The following is a 27,896-nucleotide window of genomic DNA, read 5'->3' as shown; positions in this document are numbered from 1 at the left end:
GTACGAACCAGTTATATAAACCATCACTATGCATGAACAAAGATAAGACTTGAATACTCAAGCCATTTCTCTCCTGCATTGACTCTTGAAGAACATTCTCTTCTTCATCACCTTGAACATTTATTCTTCAAGGGGAGTCTCTGATTCTCTTAGGTGAACTAACTTAATTATTGGAGATGGCATCCCATCCTCAGAGGCGGTCCACTTTTACCATTATTTTGGTCTAGGAACAAACCAAGGAATCACCAAAATAATAAGCTCTCCGGTAAAAGGGGACATTTGAGAATCACTTTCAATAGATCCAGCCAGTTTATTTCTGCTTCGACATTACGAATACCTTTTTGCCTCCCAACTCTATACTAGATCTAAGAACTAATCCTCGGCCACCAGAGAAGAACTGCAATAAACTCTATTTGAAAATGATGCTAAAATTCTTCATTTTTCATCACTAATCACCATCTCAAATACCGCCTCTCCTATCTATCATCCTTCAACCAAGCTCTGCCACAATTCAATTTCCTGGAGGGACCCAAGAAGTACTGCTGCTATCGAATTCCCTTCAATCCATCTGAGGAAGAATATTGCCCTAAAAAAACATAGTCACAACAGCAAAGTTCTTGAATGCCTTGTTTGCTAAATTCAATAACTAGAAAAAATTGGGTACCGGAATCAAAGACCCAAGGAAAAACTACAAGAATCAATGCCTACAGTCCGCCGATCTCCTCCAAACTCAGAGGAACACCCTTGAAAGTGGACTCAGATGAAAGGACACTTTGGAAATTGAGTCCGCAGCCTTATCGGCATCACGCCTAATATGATCACAGCTGCCACATTGTTGTCATTTTTTTATTTCTAATTGAAGTGTTAAAGCGCTCTCTCACCCCAGTTAGGCGCAAAAAGTAGTGTGTTTGTAACTTGTAAGGAAAATGGTTGCAGAGATGAGCACAGGCGAGATTCCTCCTAACATGACCATTTACATCAACAATCTCAATGAGAAAACTAAACTCGAAGGTATGGAACTCATCGTTTCAATTTTCCTTTGTTCAAGCTAGGTCTTGTTTCTGTTTCTGAAGCTTGAAACTTTTCTTAAGGTATATATTGTTTGGAAAACAAGAATAGAATAGGGCATTCCTCTTGAATCAATTTCTTTCTGCGTTCGACTGGTTTGGGATTTTATTGTCTTCTTTCTGAATCTAACGAGTTGCTTTAATACAGAGCTGAAGAAGTCCTTATTAGCGGTCTTCTCACAGTTTGGGAAGATCTTGGAGGTTTTAGCATTCAAGACTTTGAAGCATAAAGGCCAAGCTTGGGTTGTCTTTGAAGAAGTTTCCTCGGCCACCAATGCCCTCCGGCAAATGCAGGGTTTTCCGTTCTATGACAAGCCAATGGTATGCTGTACTGTACTTCTTTCACCAGTTTGTGAATCTAGGCCTAAGAGGGACGGATTTTGTAAGAACACGAATTTGAACCTCAAATATCTATCTACTAGCAGAGATGTTGTGTTATGGTCGTTACAGGCTTTCTTTTTTGATGAATTCTAATTTTTTAATCCAGAGGATACAATATGCAAAAACAAAATCAGATGTGACAGCGAAGGCTGATGGTACTTTTGTTCCTAGGGAAAGGCGGAAGAAGCATGATGATAGAGGTAACGTGTTGCTCTTCTGGTTGTTGGTTTCCCTTTTGTTCGTTATACTTTCTTGTTGCCATTGCTTACTTTTGTTTAAATGCTTTTTGGTTGATTCATATGAGCTTTGTCAAGCACACTTAGATGAAGTGGTTGTTTTGTTGTTTAATCTAGGCTGGATAAATAAGAAAACTTGGAATCGGGCCGCTTTGTAGAATTCCGTCTATATTTCTCAATGTCACAATGTGCATCCTGTCCATTTATTGATTGTTTCTGGTATGGTTTCACCGATGAGAAGATTTTCCCTGTGGAATCAGAAGTTGGTGGGTGTAGTGGACTTGTGTCTTCTGTTAATTAGTGACTAATCTATGAGTTGTATAAGAAAGTTTTATAGATGGGAGTGACATCATCTGTGGCACGAATTCTAAAGAATGCCGACTGGTTGTGATAACTGCTTTTTGGACAATTTAATAGGTCAGTTAGGAGACCATATGCTTATGAAATTAAAGCCTGTGGATGATTCAGATCAAAAGAAGGATCTGCCATGATGAGAAGATTAGGGTTGTTAACAGTAGCTATTTTTTGGTAACTTTGGAAGAAAAGAGAGAAGAGAGAAAGATCACAATCTCACTTAACAACAAATTCTGTTCCAAAATCACATCATGGAGGCTGCTGGCTTTCACAATCATTTTACAATGCTGAAAATATAAGACACAGAACTAAAGCTGAACTCTGAACTATCAATTGATTGGTTGAGTTGGCAGTTCTCTATTGACTTTTAAAACTTATCTTTTAGTTCTTCCTGCAGAGCTGCTGCTATAGGAGGAGTTCTATCATCAGTCAACCACTAATAATAACTTAGTCAGATAAGGTAGTGTCCTTTCTTGCGCAGGGTTACAAAAAGGAGATTCCTTAATTATCACAATAACTAAATAAAAAGAGGGAAAGTTAAGAGATAAAACTATTGGGTCATCTCTTACAGAACTAACCACTTACTCTTTAGTCTAATAAGATTAGACAAAGTTGAGTTTAGATTTGCAAAACAAGTCAGTACAGCGTTCCTCCCAATTTTATCAAATTTACCCCAGATTAGGAGACTCCTTAATTATCACAAAAGCTAAATAAAAAGAGGGAAAGTTATGAGAAATAAAACTATTGGGTTGTCTTTTACAGAACTAACCACTTGCTCTTTAGTCTAATAAGATTAGACAAAGTTGATTTTAGATTTGCAAAACCAGTCAGTACAGCATTCCTCCCAGTTTTTAAACAAATCTACCCTAGAACAATTAAGGGATTGGAGATAGTTTTCTTCCTCCCACTGCATGCTTTTTATTCCTGCAACTCCACTCAATTATGACATGGAAAAGCTCAAGATGATTCTGATTTAGTTTCATATTGAAGATTGATTGCAGACAGCTCTTGTGCCCATTTATGTGGGGATCTTGTGACCTTGATTCCAAGCAGTCAAATCATGTAACTGGTCAGATAGAAAACTTTGTGGTTGAGATGCAATTCACCATGTTAATCGTTTCTTCTTTCTCCCTCTCACTACATGATGGGTTGATGATGTGTTTGGGGTTCTCCATTTATGATGATTCCAGACCTAGTTTATTCTATTAGTCAACTAGAAAGTTTTGATTTCAAGGTGAATGATCAGGAATGAAGGTGAACATACAAACTAATGAAAGCCCTTACCTTATAAGCCTAAGTGGGGGGATTAACTAGTGAGCAACAATGGCCCTGGAGTTGTGCCATAGATGTTTCACTTGAATGGAACCCAAAATTTTTAAATCGATTTGGTGATGCATGTTGAATCACCAGTGATTAATGCAGCAGCATATGAAGGGAGCCATTGGAGCCTTGGTGAACTAACTGTGGGTTGTGATTTGCTTGGTTTGCCTGAAGGTCAACCCAAAAAAGCTACGTGATAATTAACCTCCTTCAATAGAAATTTGAGATGTAGAAAGTCAACAGAACCAATTTAAGGCCTCCATTGACAAGCTTTTCTGAGAGAGTGAGATTGATTGTTTTCCTATCAAATTAATCAAAACCAAATGGATTGCTTGATCTTTTTTCTCATGGTGATCCTGTATCATAGCCAACTTAGAAATTATGGTAGATTGGAATCTGGGGGTGCGACTTACGTGTAGTATCAAGACCACTAACACCCACATCCACATTATCCCTTTAGATTTTAAAGGGTATTTACGCTTAGTTACTTGCACCAATGGTGTTAACCTGATGCTTGTTTTCTTTGTTTGGCATCTTTCCTTATGTCACATTTATCAACCCCAAAAAAAAGTGAAGCTTGTTTGTGAAGTGAATTGAAACAACACAGAATGGGTGTGCTTAAAGGTTTCAACCAAGGTTTTAGAGGATTTTGACTTGTAGATGTGCAGTTACTGAGGGTTAGTTCTAATTAAATTTAAGTTTTTTCAATGTCCAAGTTTCAGCCATTGCTATTCTTCTAATTAGATCTGATCTGTCCATTTTCTTTTTCGATAAAAAATGGGGTCGAAGACCTCAGGAGCAGAAACTAAACAGAAGCAGCACTACAATAGGCTATATCCGCCTGTAGAATCTTCTCTGAATTCCTAGGAGGATTCGGAAAGAATGTCAAAGAGTTAGCCAAGCTTAGCTACATCTTAGACATCCAATCAGCAGCATGATTTGCCTCTTTACCTACGTGGCAAAAACTGATCAATACATTAGAGGTAGACAGGACTCTAATATCAGCAACCAGTCTAGCAAATCTCCCATCCAATTCCCTATTGTGATCAAGAGGCAAAATAGCTTTCTTCACATCAGACTCCACATGCAGTAGTAGCCTCCCTAAATCCACAGCCAAACTAATCCCCTCCTTGATTGCTCTATGTTCAGCTTTGAGGACTGAACACTCATCCAGCCTTTTAATGCAGATCCTCCCATGTATGCACCCTCCTGGTCTTGGAAGACTCCTCCAACTTGTGTGAAGCCCACATTCTTGCATACTGCTGCATCCACATTGCACTTGAAACCTCCAACAACCTCCGATCTCCACCCATCTGTAATCCTTTTCCTGGCTGGCCTTACCACTGTATTAAGGCAAGTTGACCAAGCATCTATGACCGTTGAGCAATACTTGCTTATCACGGTAATGCCATTACCAGGCCTCATAAAATCAGGTTAATGCACATCTCTGTTTCACCAACCCCATAGAAGATACAATGTACAAGAAAACCTGATCGACCATTCAGCTGATGACTTTGAAGTGTGCCTGACTGCCTGCACAGGTTAGATGCCAGCCAATTTTCACGCCCACAAGTGAAGAGCCAATTGCAGTGCTGCTCTGAAACCACCCTACTGCAGATGCCCTTTACAAAACTGCATTTTCTTAATACATGCATGCTATCCTCCCCCATTTAAATGAAAACTACATGACTCATGGTCCAATAAATGCAGTGTCTGCTTTCTGGAGTTGGTGAGTAACCTGTCATTGCAACCAACCAGAGGAACGCACAAATTCAGAAGGGAACCTTTAATCTCCAGATTGCTTTCCAAATATTAGCATCCATAGCATCACTAACCAAGGGCAAATCTACACTCAACAAATACTTGTACACAAACTAGACTGAGAAACCTTTAGTTGAAAGGTTCCAAACAAAAACATACCTACCAAGGTTCAATGACGGATGTACCCATCTATTACTCTTGAAACAAATATCCCGTGGAATCAAGTTTCGAATTGACTCCAACACCAGATCCGACAATGTCTACATACTTGATAACCTTCTTCGTTTTTAAAGACCTCAAACTTGGGGAAACCACCATTGATTCTAGGTCTAAACCTGGTTCAACCCAGTTACCCAGCCAAAAGAGGGAGTTCTCACCATCTCCAATAGAAATACTAGTGTTCTCTAACACCATTGGAGCTACGTGACGCTTCGCTTTCCACAATGGAGTCCAGACTGCTGGCAGAAAAATGAGACTTTCTCCTACTAAGTCATATTTTGAGTGAACAACTTCCACCACAGTAATTTCTGTTGAAGGTTTTTCCAAACCAACTTCATCATGAAAGCATTGTTAACCTTCCCAAGGTTTCTAAGCCCCACGCCACCCTCTTTGATGGGGTAACACAGACCGTTCCAACTCATTAAAGGGATCCTCTTTTTTTATTGAGACTCACCCCAAACAAATGTCCTACAGGCTTCCACCTCCTGCAAAACGCCCTTTGGGAATGGAAGCAGTTTGCATTCAGTAATAAGGTATAGTCATAACAGCCGAAATTTGCTGGAGTGATTCGCCCCACAAGAGATTTTGAGTTAGCTTTCCAAGTAGAAAGCTGATCTTTCACTTTGGAAACCAAGTTATACATCCCCTGCCGTCCATAATTCATATTTGTGCTTGATTCCTTTAATTTGACCTTCATTTGAGAAGGTTCAATCATCATCATCATCATCATCTAGCCTTATCCCAACTAAATGGGGTTGGCTACATGGATTCTTGCCTTCCAATCAGCTTTGTTTGAGGCCATGCTAGATACAAGGACTAACCTCTGCATATCCTTTCTCACCACTTCTATTAAGGTTATTGGAGGTCTGCCTCTAGCTCTTCTAATGCCTTCAATCTAAATTATATCACTTCTCCGTATAGGGGCATTTACATGCCTCTGTTGAACTTTCTCATGGTTTATCACTTATTGGAGCTAGTCCCAGAATATGATCATTCCTTGTGTTATCCTTCTTAGTTTCACCACTCATCCATCTTAGCATCCTCATTTGTGAAGGTTCAATATAATGTTAATTTTGGGTTATTTATCTGAGTTAGTTTTGCTTGGGATCTAGTCCAAGAGACCTATCAACCTCCAACTGAAAGTTGATCATACACGGAGGTTTCTCATTTCCTTATTAATGTAGAGAGAAGAGAACAAGTCATGTCATGGTCAGATGCTATGTAAATCAGGGAAAATTCTGTCTTTTTGAAATTTACAATTTCTCATACTTAATTTTTCATTTCCTAATTCACTGAAAACCATATTTAATCACCCCATCAGAAGTCTGATCTTGTTCTTCAGATCTTTGTGCCTTTTACAGAATCAGTATGAGGTGATCTTCATAGTTACAGTTCCAGATATCCTTCACAATATTCTGTCACTAAAGTGATGCGATGATGTTTTACTCTTAGATATCCCTGCTCAAAAGCCCAAGGATAAGATAAGTTGGGGGAAGAACTTGAGAAACTAGACCATGGGAGGGGAAAGAAAATATTGTAGGGAGAGGGAAGAGATGTAAGGGAGAACATTTTCACTCTTCCCAACAAAAATTTTTAAAAAAAATTCTATTTATGATCAAATTGTGAGGGTTGAAAATCCTTGCACCATATTTGTAATACTAACTTTTGACTCAATCCTGATTGTTTCAGAAAAATACAATAAAATAGAAACTTAAAGAAAATTACCTACTACCATTGAGAAGTTTTTAACTAACTTTTAACAACTTAAAAAGTCTCTTAAACGATAAATGATACCCCTTCCAGCTGTGGATTACTGTAAACTCTTAAAAAAATAAATCAAGCAGCAAAGGAAAAATTCCTCTAGCCATTTGCTGACATGAAGTCTCCTAATTTTTTTGATAACTTAAATTAGTACAGCTGAAAATTGACCCAAAAGGCTGAACTAAGAGAATCCTAACCTAGCCCCATTAATAAACTACCATGACTTGGACCAAGTCCAAAGGATAAGTCTCTAAGACCCAGGAAGCCTTTTAACTGCAAGCTGTAAAACTTTTCCATTCTGGGCCTTTTGACTCATGAGTCCTGGCCTTCCTGTCCTCTAGGGGATTAACCTTACTTGAATCACTAGGTTGAGTCAGACCCGAAACTGGGCCGTTAGTTGGCTAAAAGCTGAACCAAGACTAATGGCAGGAGCTTTTCTGCATTATTCTTCTTCCATGTTCTCACTTCTCGGAACCTTAGATCCTAAATTTTAGTGGCTTTTCCTTCTTTCTTTTTTTTTTTTTTTTTTTCCTGTTGTTTTGGGGGCGGGGGAGAGAACAGAAAGAAATTCCTCAAATTAGCAAAGTACAGAGTTTACTGAGGCATACCAGAGGAACACAGGTAAGATTTTCTATTGCCCCCTATAGAATTATATCCCGGTGATGGCAAAACAAAACAAAAGTGAATGTCAGTGGCCTTGTTATTTCTTGGGTTGTTTGCAAATTGCAACTGTAAACCCTTTTTTTTTATGGTTACAGACCACGATGATAATGTTCTTATACATAGGTGGTTTATAGATTCAAATTCATTCAGATGATGTCCAAATTCAAGTGATTCTTCCTCTATACCACCTTTAGCATGTTTTCTAGAAACAGACATGCTTTTCTAAATTACTAAGTGGATTCCTGTCAGCATTATATCTAGAAGTTTTATTCTCTTTTTGCTCAATTTTGTTTTGTGTTAGCATTGTACCATTTCTTCTTATAGCAGCTGCCCCCTCTTCTGAAGATGTGTCTCATCCTTTATTGCAGCTGAGAGAAAGAAAAAAGAACAGCATCATGATGCTAATCAAGCAGGGATGGGTATAAATTCCACTTATGGCAGTGCCTTCGGTGCAACACCTCCTGTAAGATTTCTGTCCTTTTATATGCGGGATCTACCTATTTGATCACCTACATTTTAATACTTGCCTACATGATTGTGATCATTCTATTCAAGGTGATGGTAAATCATATTAGGTGTCTATATTACACAGCGTAGAGCAAAGTATTCTTCAATGGAGTTATAGCTGAAGCTCTCTTTGGCATAATTTATATTTGTATTTATGACATTTAGGAATAATCAATTATAATAATAGGTTTTGAGTGATAAACAATTTTCATTTTGTTAATAAAATATATTATATAACAAGAAAAAGGTTTGGTTCCATTGGGGAATGATATATTATGTAACATCAGTTTGGTTTTTGGCTAGTTTTGGTTTACTTTGTAAAATATATATTGGGTTTTAGTTTTGGTTTTATCTCATTTTTATTGGTTTGGGCTAATTTTGATTTACTTAAAATATTGTTAAAGCGGAAATGGGAGAAATGTGGAGGTTGGAGAGAGAAAAATGAGGTTTTCTTCAAATTTTTTGTAATTTTACTTTTTTACCCCGCACTTAAATAGTAATTCTGCACATGTTCATTCACTGTAGCCGCATAAATAAAAATTAACAAGTGATAAATCATAAACATCCCTTGACCTATTTATGGATTTATGTTTATATCAATTTATTATAATAAGAAACAGGGGTCATAAATTGTACCAAATACATCTATTTATGTTTATAGATTAAATAATCATAGATTTAAACGGTAAAAAAGAGAGCCTGAGATGTGGATGTTGGAATGGATAAACGATTATAGTGGTAGGGTAGATTAGAAATGAGTAAGGTTTAAAAGGTTAATTTAGGGGTAGTGCTGATGTGTAAAATTTGATTTGTGGATGTAGACTTGTGCATAATAAAATTAATGCACCACTTAGTGTGTCAGATATCTTCTGTGGAGATGGAGAATGCACAATTTACTTGTTTCTCAATGGTATTCCATTGGTGTGAGAGGTAGACCTTAAATATCTGTGTTCTATCAAAGGAATAACCTAGTTCTAAAGCTCATGAAGAGCTCCCATCCTTCAAGAAAAAACAACTTACCATATTTCTTGATGATAGAGATAGAGCTTACCATTCAAGAAAGCATTCAATATATAGCTGGAGCCTACATAAGAGCTTCTATTTGTCAAACCAGGGTGATATATATGTAGTATAGTTGTATATACTAAGTGCACAAGGCTCCCGCCGCTGCAGGATCTGGGTATGTGTGTATATTCATATGTAGGCCCCAAATAAAGTTGGCATGATTACTGTGAGATGTTGGTCTTTGTCAAGTGATCCAGGTCCACATGGGTTGCTCTATAGCGAAGCTTCCCTACTGAGTCTGATATAACCATGTCAAAGTTGTTTATCCACTGAATGATCTACATTTGACAGTTTAATGAATTTGGTTTGGCCCATGGCAGATTCCATTTTCCTTGAATAATTCACATGTGGATTGAATTGAAGACACAGATGCTTGAAATTTGATGTGTGGATAGATGGTAGTGAATTTCTGCTGGCAAATTATTGCAGTTTTTACAACTGTTCTGTTTTTGATATTACTGTGTCCATCAGTTCTGTTTATTATTCATTTCCCTATTTCTATTCCCATCAGCTAATTACAAAATATCCCAACTCCATTGGTTCTATGATTTGGGTGACAATAAAATTCTGTCCTGATAAAATTTGCTTGTATGTATATTTCTTTAATAGTGGACAAGCCTAGGTGCAACAGTTAAGTTGTACTTGTGGGTTTGAAACTTGGACACAGCCACATCTGCGAGGCAGGAGTTAAGGGTGCATACATTTAGCCCTCCCAGACCCTCAGTAGTTGGAGCCTTGTGGATTGGTCTTTTATTTTATTTTATTATTTTTCTAGATTTTAGTAATTTTATTTCTTTGGTATACTTTTGACACACAGATTGTAGGTTGCACTTATATTAAAACAAAAGGCAAGTATTGAGATGCGATCATGCAATACAAGATGCCCTTCTTGGTTTCTGTTACATTTATTATGCAAAGGTGTGGATTATCCATTCCCATTGTTGGATGGTGCTGAGACGTTCTTTTGCTTTTATCGAATTCTGCAGGTATCTCATTTACCATACATGGGAGACGCAAAGTCTGCTCTTCCAGAGGCCCCTGCTCCACCAAATAACATTTTGTTCATTCAAAATCTCCCTGCTGATGCAACTACAATGATGCTGCAAATGCTGTTTTGCCAGTATGCAGGATTTAAGGAGGTTAGAATGGTAGAGGCAAAGCCTGGAATTGCTTTTGTTGAGTATGGAGATGAGATGCAATCAACGCTTGCAATGCAGGGTCTACAGAATTTTAAGATAAGCTCACAGCATGCCATGCTCATTACCTATGCAAAGAAATAGGTCCAGGGCCATAAGAGAGATGTTTTGACTGCCTGCTGGTCCCATTCAGAACAAGGATGCATCTATTGTGTTTCACCAACTAGAATAGTTACTGCTGTAGTGCTAGTATTTTTGACAGAATGATTTTTAGAGTTTTATTTCTGGTGCATGTATATAAGTTGGTAGTTCTCCTGAGCAAGTCATCGCGGCATCGATGTTCCGGGTTTTGGTTAGAGTAATTCCTGTCTGGCACCTGGCTCTGTACTAACGAAAATTCACAGGATAGTTTAAAATGCAGAATCAGTAAGTGTTGAATCCTGTTTGATCGTAACTGGAAGATACCAGTCTCCAAGAGCCTATAGCTGGTTCTCCAGATCGCGTAAGCAGGGAATTTCTTAGCTTGTGGCATGCATTTTCAGAACGGGTTGTAGGCTTAGAATGCTTTCTGAAGTGGCAGATAAATTTTTGTTAAGAAATTCAACTGGTTCATAAAATCGCGGTGAAATGATCGTCCAAGTTGTGTGCTTCTGTCTTCCTAATTTGTATTCCTCATTTTTTACTATTCCTGCCCATCGCAACATGTCGAATATGCAGCAGGACCACTAATTCTGTTAAAGCGGTCAGCTGTTCAGTTTATCAACAGCATACACAGACATTGTTTGAACATTCATTGTGAAGCCTATGTCAATGGGAGAAAATCGTTAAGCGGAGAGAGCCTACATATGATTATACTTCTAAGAGTCCTATCTTATCTAATAAGGCTTCCCCTCATACAACAGTCAGAGCAAAAGGATCGCCAAAACCAACACAGATTCAGTTGCAGTAGGGAGATTTGCTATAACCCAAAACTTCAGTCTCAGTTTATAGCTCATTGCTATAACAAAGATAAAGCATAAAAGCACAAGCAAGATAAAAATAAAAAAAAATATAAAAAAAAAAAAAAAAGCATCATTTGATCAACCAAATGAGACAAAATTATTAAGATGAAACAATATAGTCCAATACAAGGTTGATCAACAGAACGCATTGAAAGAAAAGACAACTCTCAATTATTTTAGCATTGGTTGACCTTCATGTTAATGGGAAGTATGATTAAACAATGGCATCTCTACCAACTGAATTGATAAATTTCAACCAAACAATTCACTACCAACTAAAATAATAAAGAAGAGGAAGCTGAGAAGTCTATGCATTTTACAATGAGAAAACTCAAAGTCACTTAGACAACTATTAAAAAAAGAGTCAAAAGCCAAAAGAGGAAACTGCAATTCAAGAACATAAGCATTTATGCCACTCTTTGATTGGATCCTCAGCTGCAAAGTCAGCTCATAGTATCATCATCAGAACTTGTAATTTCATTATTTGGTTTGATGGGGGTTTCAACAATCATCCGTTCTATATCAGTCCTAGTCCACCCAAAATCAGCTTCACCTTCTTGCTCTCATAGTTGCCTACTCTGCCTTTGTTGTCTTGAAGTCTGTGTCCATGCTTGATTTGGAGCATCAATATATGAAGTATGCTAACTGGCATCAAAACTACATTTTGGCCTAAAATGTTCACAAGATACAAAGAAAGATATTAAGCTGATGATGCAAGTAATATATGACCTTCATAGGTGCATGTTCCATAAAAATGAGAAAAGGAAAAGGAAAGGAATGAAAAAAGAATCTGAAGTGACCACACAACAGCTTTTAGTGAAGGTATACATGCAGGAGATTAAGAATCGGTTTGCATAGACAAACAAAAGCACAATGAAAGTTATAAAAGAGAACCCAAAACAGCACAAGTAATACAACAATTCCTAATGGAACAAGTAGGATGCTAGGGCAGATGCATGGCAACCCTATAAGATAATATACAGATACAAAGATGCATATGTGCATATCATGGTAATTATGTCAGCAATCATAATGTAAGTATTCCTTGATTTATTAAATAAAGGTGATTAAAGATGTGTAATGACAAAGGAACAAAACATAACGAGTCGTACAATGATATAATGAAATAGTAACTGAGGCTGTCTGAGACAAGAATGAAATCCAAAAACAAGTGATTCAGTTATAATCAAGGGGAAGCAGTGACCAATACTCATCAAACAATTCAATTTTCCTGTACAGCTCAGTTGTCAGGAAGAGGTTAGCAGTTCAGTTTTTCCTTGAGTTTTCTTTTTCTTTTAACAAATGCCAAAGCAGATCAAGTGGGTAATGAAAATGAATGGGGTTGAGTGGACAAAGACAAATTTGTGAAAATGAATGCTTCCATTAGAAATTGAATCTAATCGGGATGATATTTATTAATCCCAGTTGATCTTGAGTTTCTAAACTTGATGCTCCTTTGTACATCATCAGGTTATGTTCTACTTTGATATATGAATCATCTGTCCCCTAGGAGTCATAGATGATTCCCACAAAAGAGGTGTATCTATCTGTTACAAATTCTTAAAGAATTAGATTTGATCTTGATTCTCTTTGATCTGGTTCGAGTTAATCTTGTAACAAAAACCCTATCATGCGAGGCAATTTTCGGAATGCAGATTTTGAGTAAGAAGTTAGGTTCTTCTCTGATAGTGCCTTGATGTACTCTTCCAACTTCTTCTGGTTTGGTAAGTACACATTCATCAATTCTCATGGTGTGAGACCTTTCATCCCTATACTTGTCCTAGCAACTGCATCAATCATCCCTTAATTACTGATTACATTCCTTGCCTGATCTTCCCTACTACTACCCAATTTTTTTAAGATGGTTGGTTGGTAATATTCCTCCTGCTTGAAGATTTGGGGTCTTGCTAAAGTATAGGATCTACAGATGGCACCACCCTGTATGTTGGGTCCTCCTATGTTTAGTCTTCCTCTTCAATTCCTCTTCCTCCCACCACCCTCGTATGTAGATGAAGCAGCTGAGCTAGATGGACCTGCTCCTTTCGTCTGTTCATATTGCCTCACACTTTCATAATGTAAGGAATGTCCCTTAGCAGCAAAAGCAACCTTCACTTGTCTCTATTATGCTTGTGATGCAACCCCATACTTTTTCTGGCAACCTTATCTTCATCTGATTTCTCATCCACATCCAAAAACAATCTCTATGCATTTCTTTCTTTGCCCTCTTCAGTCTCCCTCTTTTCAGGCTAGCAATAATTTCTTGTTGAACTTCATAAGGTTCTCTAGGACACTTAGCCACATCCTTGTATCCCTACTAAGTGTTGTTTCAATTTTGCCGCACCCCCAAAATTCGGCACCCTCAAACAATGCTTGGGCTTTGATTTCTTTTTTAGTTAGACCTCTCCATGTTGCCAAGCAATGCTAGAAGCACCAAGACCACAACTACATGGGTTAAAGTTCTTTAGCACTTTTTGTTGATTTCATGTAAGTTTGGAGTTTGGAGTCACTCATTGGTAAAGTGATGATAAATAAATGGTTTGGGGTGGTCATTTTTAGGTTTATGGATGGGTGAGTTTGCGAAGAATGCATCTGGATATCCAGTAGGTTCTACAAAAGTCCATGAAACTTTAGTTAAATATGAAGCTTAGCAATGGGATAAAGAGGGGAATAAGATAACCAGATTATTTTTCAACTAATCCTGGAGAGAAATAAGTGGATCATCTTGAGCAATGAGATGCATATATATAAAAATTTCTATAAGTTATTAAATGGTTCCTATAACAATGGTTCTTAATCTCTGGTCATATCAAGTTGGTATCAATGGAGACCAAATTCGATTTCTTATTTAAGCAAAGGTAAAAAGGTTTAGAAGAAGAAATTTTTACAAAACGAACGGGGAGAGGGGCAAAAATGTCATATTTGGCTCGAGTTTGGACAATGCCAATCCGATTATTGAGATTACAAACTTAACCAACTAGTCTAATAACAGCTAAAGGTTTGAATAAGAAGTATTTTAACATGAACATATATTCATTGTGGAATGGTTTCATTTCAAAATTTTCTATACTTAATATTGAGTATTTTAGTAAAAACTTCACCAATCACCAAAAGTATATAAGGATATGAAAAATAAAACAAATATGTGGTAGGCAGTAGGCTCACCTTGCGATTCTTCAGCTTCAGATCCAAATCCATGCAGTTTCTCCTGGAGGGATTTTGTCTCTCAACTCCAAGATTCTCATTGTCCAATTTAGATGCTACAATCCAATTCGACTGCGTTTATAAGAAACCTACTACTAGCTTGTGGCATGGGCCCACTCACCTAGGTTATTTTGTTTTTGTTTGGTTGAACTCACCTCATTTATTGAATCCATAGAGCATTATCATTTGAGCACGCCTCGAAGAGTTTGTATTTTCTCTTCCGACGGTTGTTGACCACGAATTACAGGGAGCCCACAGGGTTAGGGTGGTGAGATTTTTATTTTTATTTTTATGTTTTATTATTTTTTACTTGTGGGCCCACATAATTTGTGGTTGTAATGCCATCGGGAGAGCACTCTGTGCTCTTCATCGGGGAGATGATCCACACTCTACCTAAAAAGCCCTATCACAAAAAGAAGCACACATAGGAGGAGGTCCAGGTTTAACACCTTTGAGAGGGCTAGCCTTGACATTGAATTCAAATCTGTCACTGAATTAGCAAATCTTGGATGAATGAGAAATGACAATGATCAAAAGACTCCTTTAGATCCATGATATCCTCCAAAATAACAAGCCTTATTGTTATGGACAAGTCGGCATGAACCGCTAAACCAGAACGAACCAACCAAGTCAGACCAAAGACCCCAAGTCCGATGTAAACAAGACCTGCTGACAGGCTCCAGGCAATGGCACTTCTCGGAGCAAGTGATAGCAAGAAAGGCAGGAGCCACAGAGCTTGATGACAAATGTTGTCGCATGATAGCTTTTCATCCGAATTAGTGTTGGACAGGAGATTCGGAGTATCGTCTCCCAAGCGTCATGCCTTTAACATTTAATTCCGCATTGAATGCCCTGAATCCCATTAAATGCCTATGACAGGTTGGTAGCTTCCCATTCGCTCCGATGCTGTCTCAAATACTACGAACTTCTCATTTGCCTCCTCAACTGAGGAACAATGTCACATCAAGATCAAACTTACGCTGACTTCTTGATTCACCTACAGAGCCAACAGTTGTCCTGAGAATAGTGCCTACCAGCCTGTAGCATCATTCGTATCCAGAAGCCATCTCCACCACTCACTTCCATTGCAGGGCCAAAGCAGATCTTAAGATCACCAAGGGTAAAGGTTCATTATAAAATGATGGAAGGTTCATTCTCCAGCATCCTTCTTGGGCATTTACTTCTCTAAGAAGTGATCCGCAATTTCTTCCTTAAGGATTGATTTAATCATTGGAGGTGGCTTTCCGTCCCGAGAGATGGCCACCACTCTCACCTCTTTTTTTATTTCAGGAGAACCAGCTCAAAGTGAACCAGATCCAGGGCCAGGAGAATCATCTTTCCTTCCTCCAACACTTATGTAGGAGGGGACTCTTGGAGAACCATTTTCAATAGATTCAGATGGTCTATTTCGGCTTCTGCATTATGAAACATTTTTGCCTCGCCAACTCCAAACCAAAATTAAGAGCTAATGCCTCGGCCACCAAAGAAGAACTACAGTTTACTCCATTTGAAAATGCTGCTAAAACTCTTCCTTTTTCATCTCTTTTCGCCATTCCATATTTGGCCTTTGCCATCACCCTCGCAACCAAACTCTGTCACAATTCCACTTTGACAAAATTCTTTTTTTCAAGGGACCCAAGAAGTACTGCTACTATTTAATTCCCTTCAATCCTCGACTAAAAAACAATATTGCCTTGAAAAAATAGCCACAACAACAAACCCCTCGAATGCCTTATTCACTAAATTCAAAACATTTTCAAAGGACCAGTCAATTTTGTTATACACAAATTCATTTCTTGCCCTCCAAGTCTCCAACTGTACCATATAATAAAGGTGGTTAACACAAATTTATTTTGAGTAAAATTTTTCTCATTTCTAGAGAGCACATCCCAGTTTTTAATCCGTTGTTGAATTAAAAACCCTTCCCAACTTGTGATCCAAACCAGACCTGTTCGTAAAAAAGAGCAATTATAGAACAATTCATATCCACATCTTTTGATCCCTTTCAAATTCACCTCATGCAAGGTTCTTTGAAAAGACATTTCCATAAAAAGGACAACCAAAGACAATGGTTTGCAAAATCAAAACCAAAAACATTAAACTCTCAAGTTGTAAGAAGTATGTTCTTTTATACAACTTCGAAGTTAGAGGTTTTAGGTTTTGATTTAGCAAATTATTTCAACTCCAGCTGGTTCCAATAAATTTAGATTCAACCCTCATTAGTCCATTTAGATAAAATGACTTGAGCTTCTACCAAACAAAAATTCAGATGATTTGAGCATATCTTCAAATGATAATAAATTTTTGAGCAAATTACACTGACACCCCAAAATGGATGTCTAAAAACACTGACACCCCACTTTATGTTTAAAAAACACTGACACCCCAATTCATTAAACATGTTAGTCCACTCTGTTAGTGAAACCATTAGCCCATTGTTTATTTTTCTTTAATTCCAAAAATACCCTTATCAAAATCTGAGAATAAAAACAAAATGAACCATTAGATGTTTGACATGTATTTTATTCTAATCATGTGCTCATTATTCTTCCAATACTTAACCATACTTTCATCCCCCAGTCTATTCTCTCTCCTCACTCAGCTCTCCACCTTCGCCTCCGCTCCGGCAAGGCCGCCGACACCGCCTCCAACTTCCTCTTCTTTTTTTTTTTTCTTTTTTTTTCCCTCTTTCTGTTCACAACAGTAACCCCTCGTTCCCTTTCCTAAATCTGATTTTGTTCCTGGCTTCCGTGGTTATCAAAGCTTACGAACTAAATTTGAGAGCTTGATGGAGAAATGGAACTGGAAAATTTGTATTGATGACGGAAATATTAAGGAAACCAAATTAGAAAAGAGACTCCGATCATGAATCAACACAAATCTTGCACAAATCTGGGCGGTACACTAATTCTTGCACAAATCTGGGTTGCTATCCCCTCAATCCCATTATGGCTACATCATCTATTAGGGCTACCTCCGGACTCCCATGAATGAACACCGTTGGGTTCTTACTTTTCAATTCTGAATCACTATCTCACAATGGTGTTGGTTTAGTTTTCTCTGGTTTCTTCTTTTCGTCTACCATGATTTCTTCTTTCTTTAATTCGGGAAAAGGGACATGAAACAAATAAAAAAAACAGGTGAACTGCATTGCTGAATCAGTTCTATGTTGGGTTCACTTTGATGGTTTTATCCACATAAATGAATGATGGATTTCCAGTATGCTACTATTCTTCAAGCACCCACAGCAGGTGACGATGGTGAAGGATTCGACTCTAGAGACCCTATTTTAGTGAGCAACTGCCCTAAAAGAAATGCAGCAGAGCCTTAGTTTGATGAAACATTTTATTCACATTATTTTCCTTTGAATGAGCTGCTGGAGTTGAAGACGAAGAAGGTTGGTGGTCGGTGCTGAAGATAGAGAAGGTGAAGGAGAGGAGGGCCGAGTGAGGAGAGAGAATCGGTAGAGGGATGAAATGGCTAAGAAGGGTATAATAGTCTTGAAGATTGTACAACTAACTATTTTAACACAATAAAGTGAAGTGTCAGTGTTTTGAAGCTTTCATTTTGGGGTGTGTAGTACAATTTGTTCTAAATTTTTTTTTCAACACAGATGATTATAATTTTTTTGGAATGAACAAATGATTATAATTTAAAGTATATACATGGCAATATAGCTGACGCACAGATGTTACTCGCTCAGAAGATTTGAATCTGAAAAGGATAAAGATTTCGATTTTTTCCTGTGAATATATACAACTGGTTTCGTTTCAGTGGATCTCTTGGCTGTAATGGGTACAACACAAAAAAGAATCAAATCAATCATCTTTCCATCTTGAAGTTTTATAAGAATTGTGTCATATAAGGGTTTTAGATAAGGGTTTCCAGAATTTCAGTGTATTGACCCACTTTTATCAATGAATTCGTCGCTTTTTCGTTTACTTTTCAGCTTTTGCCTTCTGTTTTCAGTATATCCAATATTTTTTCTCGATTCCGTTACTCAACTCGATTACATTTTGAATCTCAATTCCCATACAAAATCATCTGGGTCTTATTATCTCGATTGGTGTTGAATTTATCCGGCCGTTCTGACCCAACTGATCAACGGAAAAACCCAAGCAGGTGAAGGAAATTTTCTGAACCAGATAATGTCACAAGAAGTTGGTAAAAAACTAAGAACAGAGTATGACGTCGTCTGTAATGAAGCTAGTGACGCCAAACACGTTGCAGCCTTGTAGGTTTTCTAGGCTAGGCTGACCACTCTCTTTTTCCTATTTCTGGGTTTTCAATAAAAAAATGATTTCAGTTTCCTATTTCTGGGTTTTCAATAAAAAATTATTTCAGTTCCAGAAGAGCCCAGACTTGCAATGCAAGCCAACACAAACAGAGAGAGATAGAGATAGAGAAAGAGAGAGAGATATATGGAAATGGGTGAAAGAAGAAGATGACATGTAGCCGACAAGTTACAGAGAAATATGCAGGAAGTGGGAGACAGTCATGATGAGACACACTGGTTTACGTTTCCTTCAATCCTTGTGCTCTGCTCATGCTCTCTGCCCAAAATATTAAATAACTATGAACCCAAAGTTTTCCTTTCCTTTCAGCTAGAACCCAAAACTGCCAAAAGCACAAAACTGGAAACCAAGAAAACAGAGTTTGAAATAATCACACACCTCTACACCCATTCCATGTGTAGATGAGGTAGGCCTTTCTTTCTTTCTTTCACTCAAGTGGGTGAGGAAACAGAGGCAGTGAGTGATTTGGGAATTGTGATACTTGGAAAACAAACAAGAATGAAAAGGCTGGCTTTTTTATGATAACAAAATCACCAATATTAACTTAAGTTAAAAGGTATTTTCAAAAGAAAACAAAAAGACACCCTTCTCTGTTATCATTGCTGCCTCGGTTAGAAAGGGTTTAGGTTTAAGGTCCCTCCATTGACCCTAATAAGGCTTTGTAATTATTTATTATAGCTATAAATATTGCCCAAGGTGGTAGATTACTTTGGTTTAATACCAATTTTGCTGACTTTAAAAATAGAACAAAACCAACGGGGTTGGTCCAAGTGGTAAGCAGCTTGGTTCGTTTAAGCAAGGTTTCAATATCGAATCCTTGTAGATGCAAAAAATCTTCTGGGCGACTCACCTACCACAGCCAGATGTGCGACGTGGGTCAAACACCGGTTTATAAACCGGGGTTGGCAAACAAAAACAAAAAATAAAAAAAAAATAGGGCAAATTATCCGGCATCCATTATATTTGAGGTGAAACTAATGATTATTCACTATTAGTTTAAAAATTATGACACTCACATGCATAACTAAAAATTATCTATAGTTAATTTGTTATTAGATGTCAGATAAAATTACATAAATACCCTTAGCCTGTTAAGTTATTCAAACATTGAAATTAAAATTATGTAAATGCCTTTTGGGCAGAAAAATTACAAAAATATCCCAACCTCTCACTCCCTCCTTCTCTAATCCCTTCTCTCTCTAACATATCTTCTCCTCCCTCTCTCTACAACGATTTGAAATTATAGTGTTACTCCAGACTCCAGTGTTGAATGACAGTGGTCTTAGTAACCCCAACAAGATCTCACTTCACCTTCTCAGTTAATTCGGCTCTAGAGATGTAGTTCTTGGCAAGTTTATCTGGGTCTTGGACTGGTGATTCTCAAACATCTGTTGAATCAAAACACGATTTTGATCCAGCACCGACTGGATTTCATTGAAACTCTCATTGAATGTCTTCCACACCTTGGAATCACTCTTGATATTATCTTTTCAATCATCTTCAACAGCACCATGGCGGCAGCTACGAAGGATATCGTAACCCTAGAAAACAAACAAATAGTTTCCCAAAGATGTCGGAGAGATAATCATGGATGATTGATTATGATCTGGAAGGAGTAGATCTTGATCCTAAAGACTTCAAAAGCTCAATTCCTCTCAAAAGATTTCGAATTGGCGATGTATTTGAAGCTTCAACGACTAGCAATGTGGGGAGACTTTGATGCCTACTTGAATCAGGGGTAAACGTTAATGCCAGTGATCAATGGGATTCAGTTGCTCTATAAATATCAACTTGATTTAGAGAAAAATACAAAACTATTCTCTGAATAAAAAAAAATTTAAAGAAACAAGAAGAAAATCAAAGTTAAAATTGATCAAAGAAATGAGAAGAAAAAGGGCAATCTGCTTCCAAGAAACAATTGAGGGTATGTCCGACGGATTTTTCTCATCGAAAGTCTTACGTCGGTGACAATTCCAAGCCATGGCTGGAAATCTGCTTCAAAGTTTGAATCTAGAAAACTTTAGGCTTCTTCACCAGAGCCTTCGGTTTCGAGAAAATGGATCAAAAACAACTTCGATGATTCTTATCCTAGCATAAATCGGAGGTGAAACTCTTGAAATATTTAAACTCCGACAAGGGAAAAACTGGGCAGTTGGGCGATTTCTAAAGGATCTTTTGTTCTAAAATGTTTTCCATTATTTTTTTTATTAGCTTGCCTTAAATTCTATAGTTTAAGTCTGTTCATTCAGAAGGAGTACGTCCTTAAATTGAGGGAAAGGATGCAGATCTTTATTAAAGCCCTCACTGAAAAGAGGTAGAAGATCGGTGACCCTCCTAAGGGTTGGGTTGGATTATCTTAAATGAATGAAGAAGGGTAAGGGTATTTGAGTAATTTCACTACTCATTTTAACAACACATGTAATTATGTGCATGTGGGTGCCATGTAATTTTTGAGATAATAGTGAGTAGGGACTTTGCTTCAGTCTTGCGTATTTAATGTTCAAGACTGTCAAACGAATCATTTGGGTCTGTTAGGTCGAAATTTCGGTCGAGATTTCTCTTCAACTGACCAAAATCTTGCTTGACCTTCATGCGCATGACTTAAAAAATTTCATTTTTTACCCCAAATATAGTAGGAGTTGTGTAACTTTTTCTAAAAAATATCACAAGATAATAAGTAAAGAGTAAAGACATGAAAAGGAATAACTTCTCTCGACAGGCATGTGCGCTCTTCAATGATGGAAGTGTATGAGTTATCTGAAGAAAAAAAAAAAAAAAAAAGAAAAGAAGAAGAAGAAAGAATGAAAAGAACTAATGAGGAAACTCACAAGCCATTCAAATGGAAGCTACTGTAATTCAAGAAGGAATGAAGCTAGCTGTAATTCAAGAAGGAATGAAGCTAGCTGTTGCTGCACAATCCTGTTCGTCCCTTCAGCCGGTTAAATCTGCACAGATGAGCTCGACCGTGGAGGTCGAGTTTTCACCTCCGACGATCTAGTTAGAAATCCGACTAAGGAAGGCAAGAAAGTAATGAACAATAATAATACGAATAGTGATAATTCTATTCAGCGTACCTTTCTCTTGTGCCTCCTTACCTTTTTATAGATTTTCCATGTATGAGTTTGAGCGAGATTCAAACCCTAGTTAGGTTGTGATCTGACTCTTAGTCATTGAGTCCTATTCAAACACGAGTAGTTGAGTCGTGACTGAATACTGCTTATTTGGCTAGAATCTTATTCGATTTACCTTGTTACTCACCTTTGAATTTGTTTGACTGACCTTGACTTGGTCGGTCCGTTGGCAATCCAAGCTGGTCGGACTAGGCCCAAACCGAACTGGTTTGATTCCGATCTGGTCGCTTCAACCGAACGGTCGGGTTGAACTAGGCTTAGACCAGGTTGAACCGGGCTCGAACCAAGTTCGTTCAAGCTCGTTTATTCTTTCCTCATCATAAGCCCCCAGTCTCGAGTCCGAGCTTTATTTGGTCGGGCTTTAGAGATTTGTGACCGACTATGATGACATTTCCGACCAGTGTTACTTGTGGTAATATCCACGGCATTTCGGTTTTTGAAGTTTGATGGTGACGTCATCCTTCATTTATACTGCGCCTTGAAAATGGGTAATGACGGCGCACTACTTTTCTGCACGTTCTTCTTTAATGACAAGTGGCATCTCATTTATGATTTGTCATCATGTCGTTTTTAGAAGTTCAAAAATCACGAATTTCAAACGTTTCTTGGCTCAGAATTTCTATCGTTCGATTGGGATCTTTTCCAGAACTCCTGATTTGGTCTATTAGATGGTAATGTCCTAGGAATCTTTAGATTAGGTTTTTTCCTACTCTCCTTTTTATCCATCGATTGGAATTTTAGAGAGTATATAAAACCTGCCTCTTTGTTTCCTATTTCACTTTTTACTGTGTTCATTTTCGTATCTGTTGGAGAAGACGAGTTGCAGTGTTTTCTCTTCGACCTTCACAGGAGCTCCTTCTTCAATTCCTTTCACAAGTAAGTTCGTCTTCCTCTTCTGGTTATTTTCATCCACTTTATTTTTCATTTAGTGTTGTATTCTGAGCGTGCTTTACCCTTTATGTTTTTCTTTTTATTTTCCTTGGGTTTTGCTCGTCAGCTCTTTCATTTTTGCAACTCTAGCCTTCATGTAGTCTTCTTGTTTTTTATGGGTGTTAAGAAGAAAGCTTCTAGGCCCTCTAGATCCCCTATTCCCCCCTCTTCTGGGAGCTCTTCTGTTCTTTCTGAGAACAGTGGAGCTGCTTCTTCTGACAGTGACACGGAAAGTGACACTGAACTTGATCCGACCTTGTCTCCGGTAGTCGTCCCAACCTACTTAGTGATGCTGAATTAACTTCACTAAGTATTCGTAGTCGGTTCGGAACAGACGCGTTGGCGCTTGCTTTCTTCTTCAGCCTTAGCTTTTGAGAGAAGTCGTCCTAAGACTTCCGAGCACATAGATTTCGACCCTAGTACCTCGGGTCCCAGTTTTTATCCGTCCGAGCTTACCGAAACAGATTTGAAGGATATCCGAGCTCGGTACTCCATTCCTGATAGCTTTATACTAAGGGTCCCTTCTTTTCATGACCGGGCTCACCGACCTTCTCCTGGTGAGTTTGTAGTGTATGAAAATGCCTTTGTCAGTGGCTTCAGGCTTCCAGTGCACCCAATTTTTTCTGATGTACTTAATCATTTTGGGGTTTGTCCAGGAATGTTGGCGCCAAATAGTTGGCGTAACATAATTTGCTTCGGGGATTCAGAGCGTCCGAGGTCGGTGTTATTCCGACCTTACCTTTATTCCTTCAATTTTTTATGTATAAAAACAAGAACAAAGTCGTTGGTTCTATCTCTCCAAACGAACTTCTTTGCAAACCGGATGGGTAGGTAACTTTGTAGGATCGGGTACTCTTCCGACCAATACCAAAGGTTGGAGGTCCCGGTATTTCTTTGTTCGGTCCCCTTCCCCTCCCAGGCTTTCCGACCTCCTGGCCTAAACGACCTAGGGAGGATTCAAATGCTATTCCTCCTCTTTCTCATTCCGAACGAAGCAAGGGATCGAATTCGGAGGATTCCTACCGAAGATCGGAACTTGCTTGCCGTGACGGATATTGTCCGGAATATCGAATATCCTTCATCATGGGGTTCTTAACGGTAAGAAGAGTTTTCTTCTTTTTGTCTATGTGTTTTCTCATGTTCCAAGTTATCTTACTCGGGAAATGATGCGGTGATGCTCGGAGAAGATGATTTTGAGGAGGTTGCTGCCACGATGCAGCAAGTGGAAAAGAAACATCCGACTAGTCGGATAAGGCTCCAAGTGATCCGGTTTCCTCCCCCAAGGGAAAGCGCCGGGTTCGAAAGGAGAAACGCGACCGCCTCCCCCCCCTTCAAAGAAAATGGCCAGCTCGGAGAAGCGGACTCGAGCCTCTTCCCTCATTGGGAGAAAACATGTCCTCCGGGGACATCCCCGGGTCGGAGGCTGGAGCTTCGGGGTCATCCCACATTCTTCGACCCGATTGGTCATTAGATGCTAGCTCCTCGGTTTTGATGGAACCTCTTCGTCATTTCCCGAGTTGCTAATGAGTGGATGTCCGGGGTGCTTCTTCCTGCTGCATGGCTTATCTTGAGAATTTTGGTCGTCTCAAAGCCCATGCTATTCAATGTAGTGATGTCTATGTAGTTCTTTGGTCGTTTCTTTCCTTTCCTTAATGTATTTTGACCAATCCTTTTGTGTGTAGGATGGCCCGTGCTATGGTTCAATCGGGTCAAAGTATTCACTCGTCGGGAGGATTACTTTGCTTTGCGAAATCCGAGCAACGCTTAAGGAGTTGGAGCTGGCGTCTTCCGGAAAGCAGCAAGGATTCTTTAATTGCTCGGAGCGAGCTTCTCGTGAGGTTGCTGCCTTAAAGGAAGGAATGAAGCTATAGAGCAGAGAAATCTTCTCTTCGGACTAGCTTGGAGGAAACCCAAGGTTCCTTGGTCGGCAAGGATGCGAGATTTCTAGCCTCCATGCCAAGTTAGAGAGCTCGGATCACCGGTGGCCAAGTTGATGAAGGCAATTGAGGAGAAAGCTCCTTGTGTTTTCGAAGATATCCCTACCGAGCTTCGGGGAGGTGATTAAAGTGGGTCAAGAAGTCCAGTCAAGAATTCATGACCAAGATCGCTGCACCGGGGTACATTTATGCTCGTCGTCATGCCTATCGGGTATCATTGCAGCTTTCAAAGACTTGGACTTGGAACGGTTTCAAGATTTGATCGATCCTGGGATTTATGACGATCTTAAGATTCCCCGTCCTTCTTGGTGTGTTTCCCGAGCTAGGTTTCCTAAGCCGCAACCGGGAAGTGGCTGAGTTTCTAGATTCTAATTGGGATCCTTTGCCCGAGGTTGGTAGCTCGGGAACTTCCACTTCGAAGAATGGATCCAGTCTGAAGAAACCAAATATCACACCTTAGCTTATTTCCTTGTAAATTTTGCTTTTTGGCGTCCTTGAGTTTTTAAGGTTATGATTCCTTTTGTATGGATGACACTTTCTTGTTTGAAATGGAATATAATTTTAATGTCCAAAGATGTTTTTTGGTCAATCGTTATTCCTTTCTTCCCAAGTATCATCTTCTTGTGCTCGGGGAACTTTTACTTTATCGACCTCGGTAGGTCGGTCGCCTAAGTATCCTAGGACTTTTGTGCCTTAGTTGCTTAGGGCTTTTTCCGACCTAAGTGACTTGGAGCTTTTTGGTGCCTAAGTGACTTAGGGCTTTTGTGCCTAAGTTGCTTAGGGCTTTTTATGCCTAAGTTGCTTAGGGCTTTTTATGCCTAAGTGACTTAGGGCTTTTGTTTTCCGACCTTAGTAGGTCGGTGGCCTAAGTGACTTAGGGTTTTTTGTGCCTAAGTGACTTACGGCTTTTTGTGCCTAAGTTGCTTAGGGCTTTTTATGCCTAAGTTGCTTGGGCTTCTTGGCTTTTTGTGCCTAAGTGACTTAGGGCTTTTGTTTTCCGACCTTAGTAGGTCGGTGGCCTAAGTGACTTAGGGCTTTTTGTGCCTAAGTGACTTAGGGCTTTTTGTGCCTAAGTTGCTTAGGGCTTTTTATGCCTAAGTTGCTTAGGGCTTTTTATGCCTAAGTGACTTAGGGCTTTTGTTTTCCGATCTTAGTAGGTCGGTGGCCTAAGTGACTTAGGGCTTTTTGTGCCCAAGTGACTAAGGGCTTTTTGAGCCTAAGTTGCTTTGGGCTTTTTATGCCTAAGTTGCTTAGGGCTTTTGTTTTCCGACCTTAGTAGGTCGGTTGATGAATTTCAGTTGTTTGTCAATACTCCCATGATCATCTTAGCTAAGTACTATAGCTTAAGCTGTAATGATATGTAGAAATTTCAAAAACTTTATTCAAATCAAAATGTCTGAATCACCAATTGTAGTGAGTATCTAAACAATTTAAAGACGAAAACTGAAAGAAAATTCCAAAATTTGTTGAGGCTTTTATACTATTGATAGTACTTCCTCAAGTTGTTTGAATTCCAGTCCGAGGTATAAGTTGGCCGGTCTCTCGGATCGCGCAGCTTTGTATGCTCCCGGGGCAACTTGTTGTACTATGATGTACGGTCCTTCCCGCTTAGGAGCAAGCTTTCCTTGATTTGTAGGATCGAGAGCGATGATTTGCGGAGGACCAGATCTCCAGAAGATACTTGTCGCATTTTTACCCTTGCATTGTAATGTGTTGCAATGCGTCTATGGTATTCCTCCAATCGATATTGTGCTTTATCTCTCGATTTCCTCAATGAAGTCTATGTTGGCCCTCATCCCTTCGATGTTAGCTTCTTCATTGAATTCTTCTTCTCCGATAGATCCGACCTTAACCTCTACGGAATCCGTGCTTCGACTCCATAAGCTAGTCGGAATGGAGATTCGCCGGTGGTCGTCCCGCGTAGTTCGGTAAGACCACGTAACTTTAGGTAGTTCCTCTACCCATCTGCCTTTAGACTGGTCCAATCTTTTCTTTAATCCTTCCAACATTGATCTATTAGTCACTTCCACTTGACCATTGCTCGTGGATATGCTCGAGAAGACCAACGGTGCTCTATGCCTTGCTCTTTCTGAGAATCGTTCGATTCAGCATTTTCGAACTGTTTACCGTGGTCGTGACTATGATTTTTGGGATACCATACCGATACATGATATTATGCGTGACGAATTTTTTCATCTGATCGGTATTTATGGATGCCGTGCTTCACTTCCACCCATTTAGTAAAGTAATCGACCGCCACCACCAAGTACTCTCTCGCTTCCCTGTGGCCTTTGGTAGTTTTCCTACCAAGTCTATCCCCCATCTAGCGAATGGAATCGGAGAGAGAGTTGATGTTAGAGGCATTGCGGGAGCATGAGGTATGTTGCGTGTGCCTCGGCACTTGTCACATTTGCCGACGTGAGCCTTCGAATCTTGTTGTAGTGTGGGCCAATAATATCCTTGCCTTATTACCTTATCTCGCTAAGGCTCGCTCCTATATGACCTCCGCAATTTCCTTCATGAATTTCTTTTAGGATGACGGCTGCTTTTGGAGCCCCCACACATCGTAATAATGGTCGGGTGAGAGACTTTTTGTACAACTTGTCATTTCTGACAGTGTATCTAACTCGCTCTCTCGCTTTGCTACGTTCGAGCTTCTTTTGGATCTTCTGGTAGTAAATCACCTTCAAGATAATTGATTATTGGAGTCATCCAACCGTGCTCGGACTGAATGTGCATCTGGTCGGTTAGATTGATGCTCGGAAATTGTAGCTCTTCCATATATATAACCGGGTCTGCTTCTATCTCATCCATAGCCAACCTAGATAAGGCATCTGCCTGTTCATTTTCTGCTCTAGGGACTTGTTGGATTTGGATGTTTTTGAAGAATTGTCTGTATTGGTTGACCATGGTCGATATTTAGTCATCCTT

General features: G+C 39.0%; 1 protein-coding gene across 1 annotated transcript; it reads left to right on the top strand.

Annotated features, from left to right (window-relative positions):
* Positions 1-240: 240 nt before the first annotated feature.
* LOC149024897 (U1 small nuclear ribonucleoprotein A-like) lies at positions 241-11,513 on the top strand. Its single transcript, XM_089145095.1, has 5 exons — positions 241-1,011; positions 1,216-1,388; positions 1,555-1,648; positions 8,131-8,225; positions 10,321-11,513. Exons 1-5 carry the CDS (start codon positions 927-929, stop codon positions 10,612-10,614), a joined length of 741 nt encoding a protein of 246 aa, XP_089001221.1. The 5' UTR covers positions 241-926; the 3' UTR covers positions 10,615-11,513.
* Positions 11,514-27,896: the final 16,383 nt, after the last annotated feature.

This window comes from Hakea prostrata, chromosome 2 (genome assembly GCF_041222555.1).
Source record: "Hakea prostrata isolate BN-2017 chromosome 2, UWA_Hpros_2, whole genome shotgun sequence".
Classification (NCBI taxonomy): domain Eukaryota; kingdom Viridiplantae; phylum Streptophyta; class Magnoliopsida; order Proteales; family Proteaceae; genus Hakea; species Hakea prostrata.
Note: the sequence above shows the minus strand (reverse complement) of the source record. Positions and strands in the feature narration are given on the sequence as shown.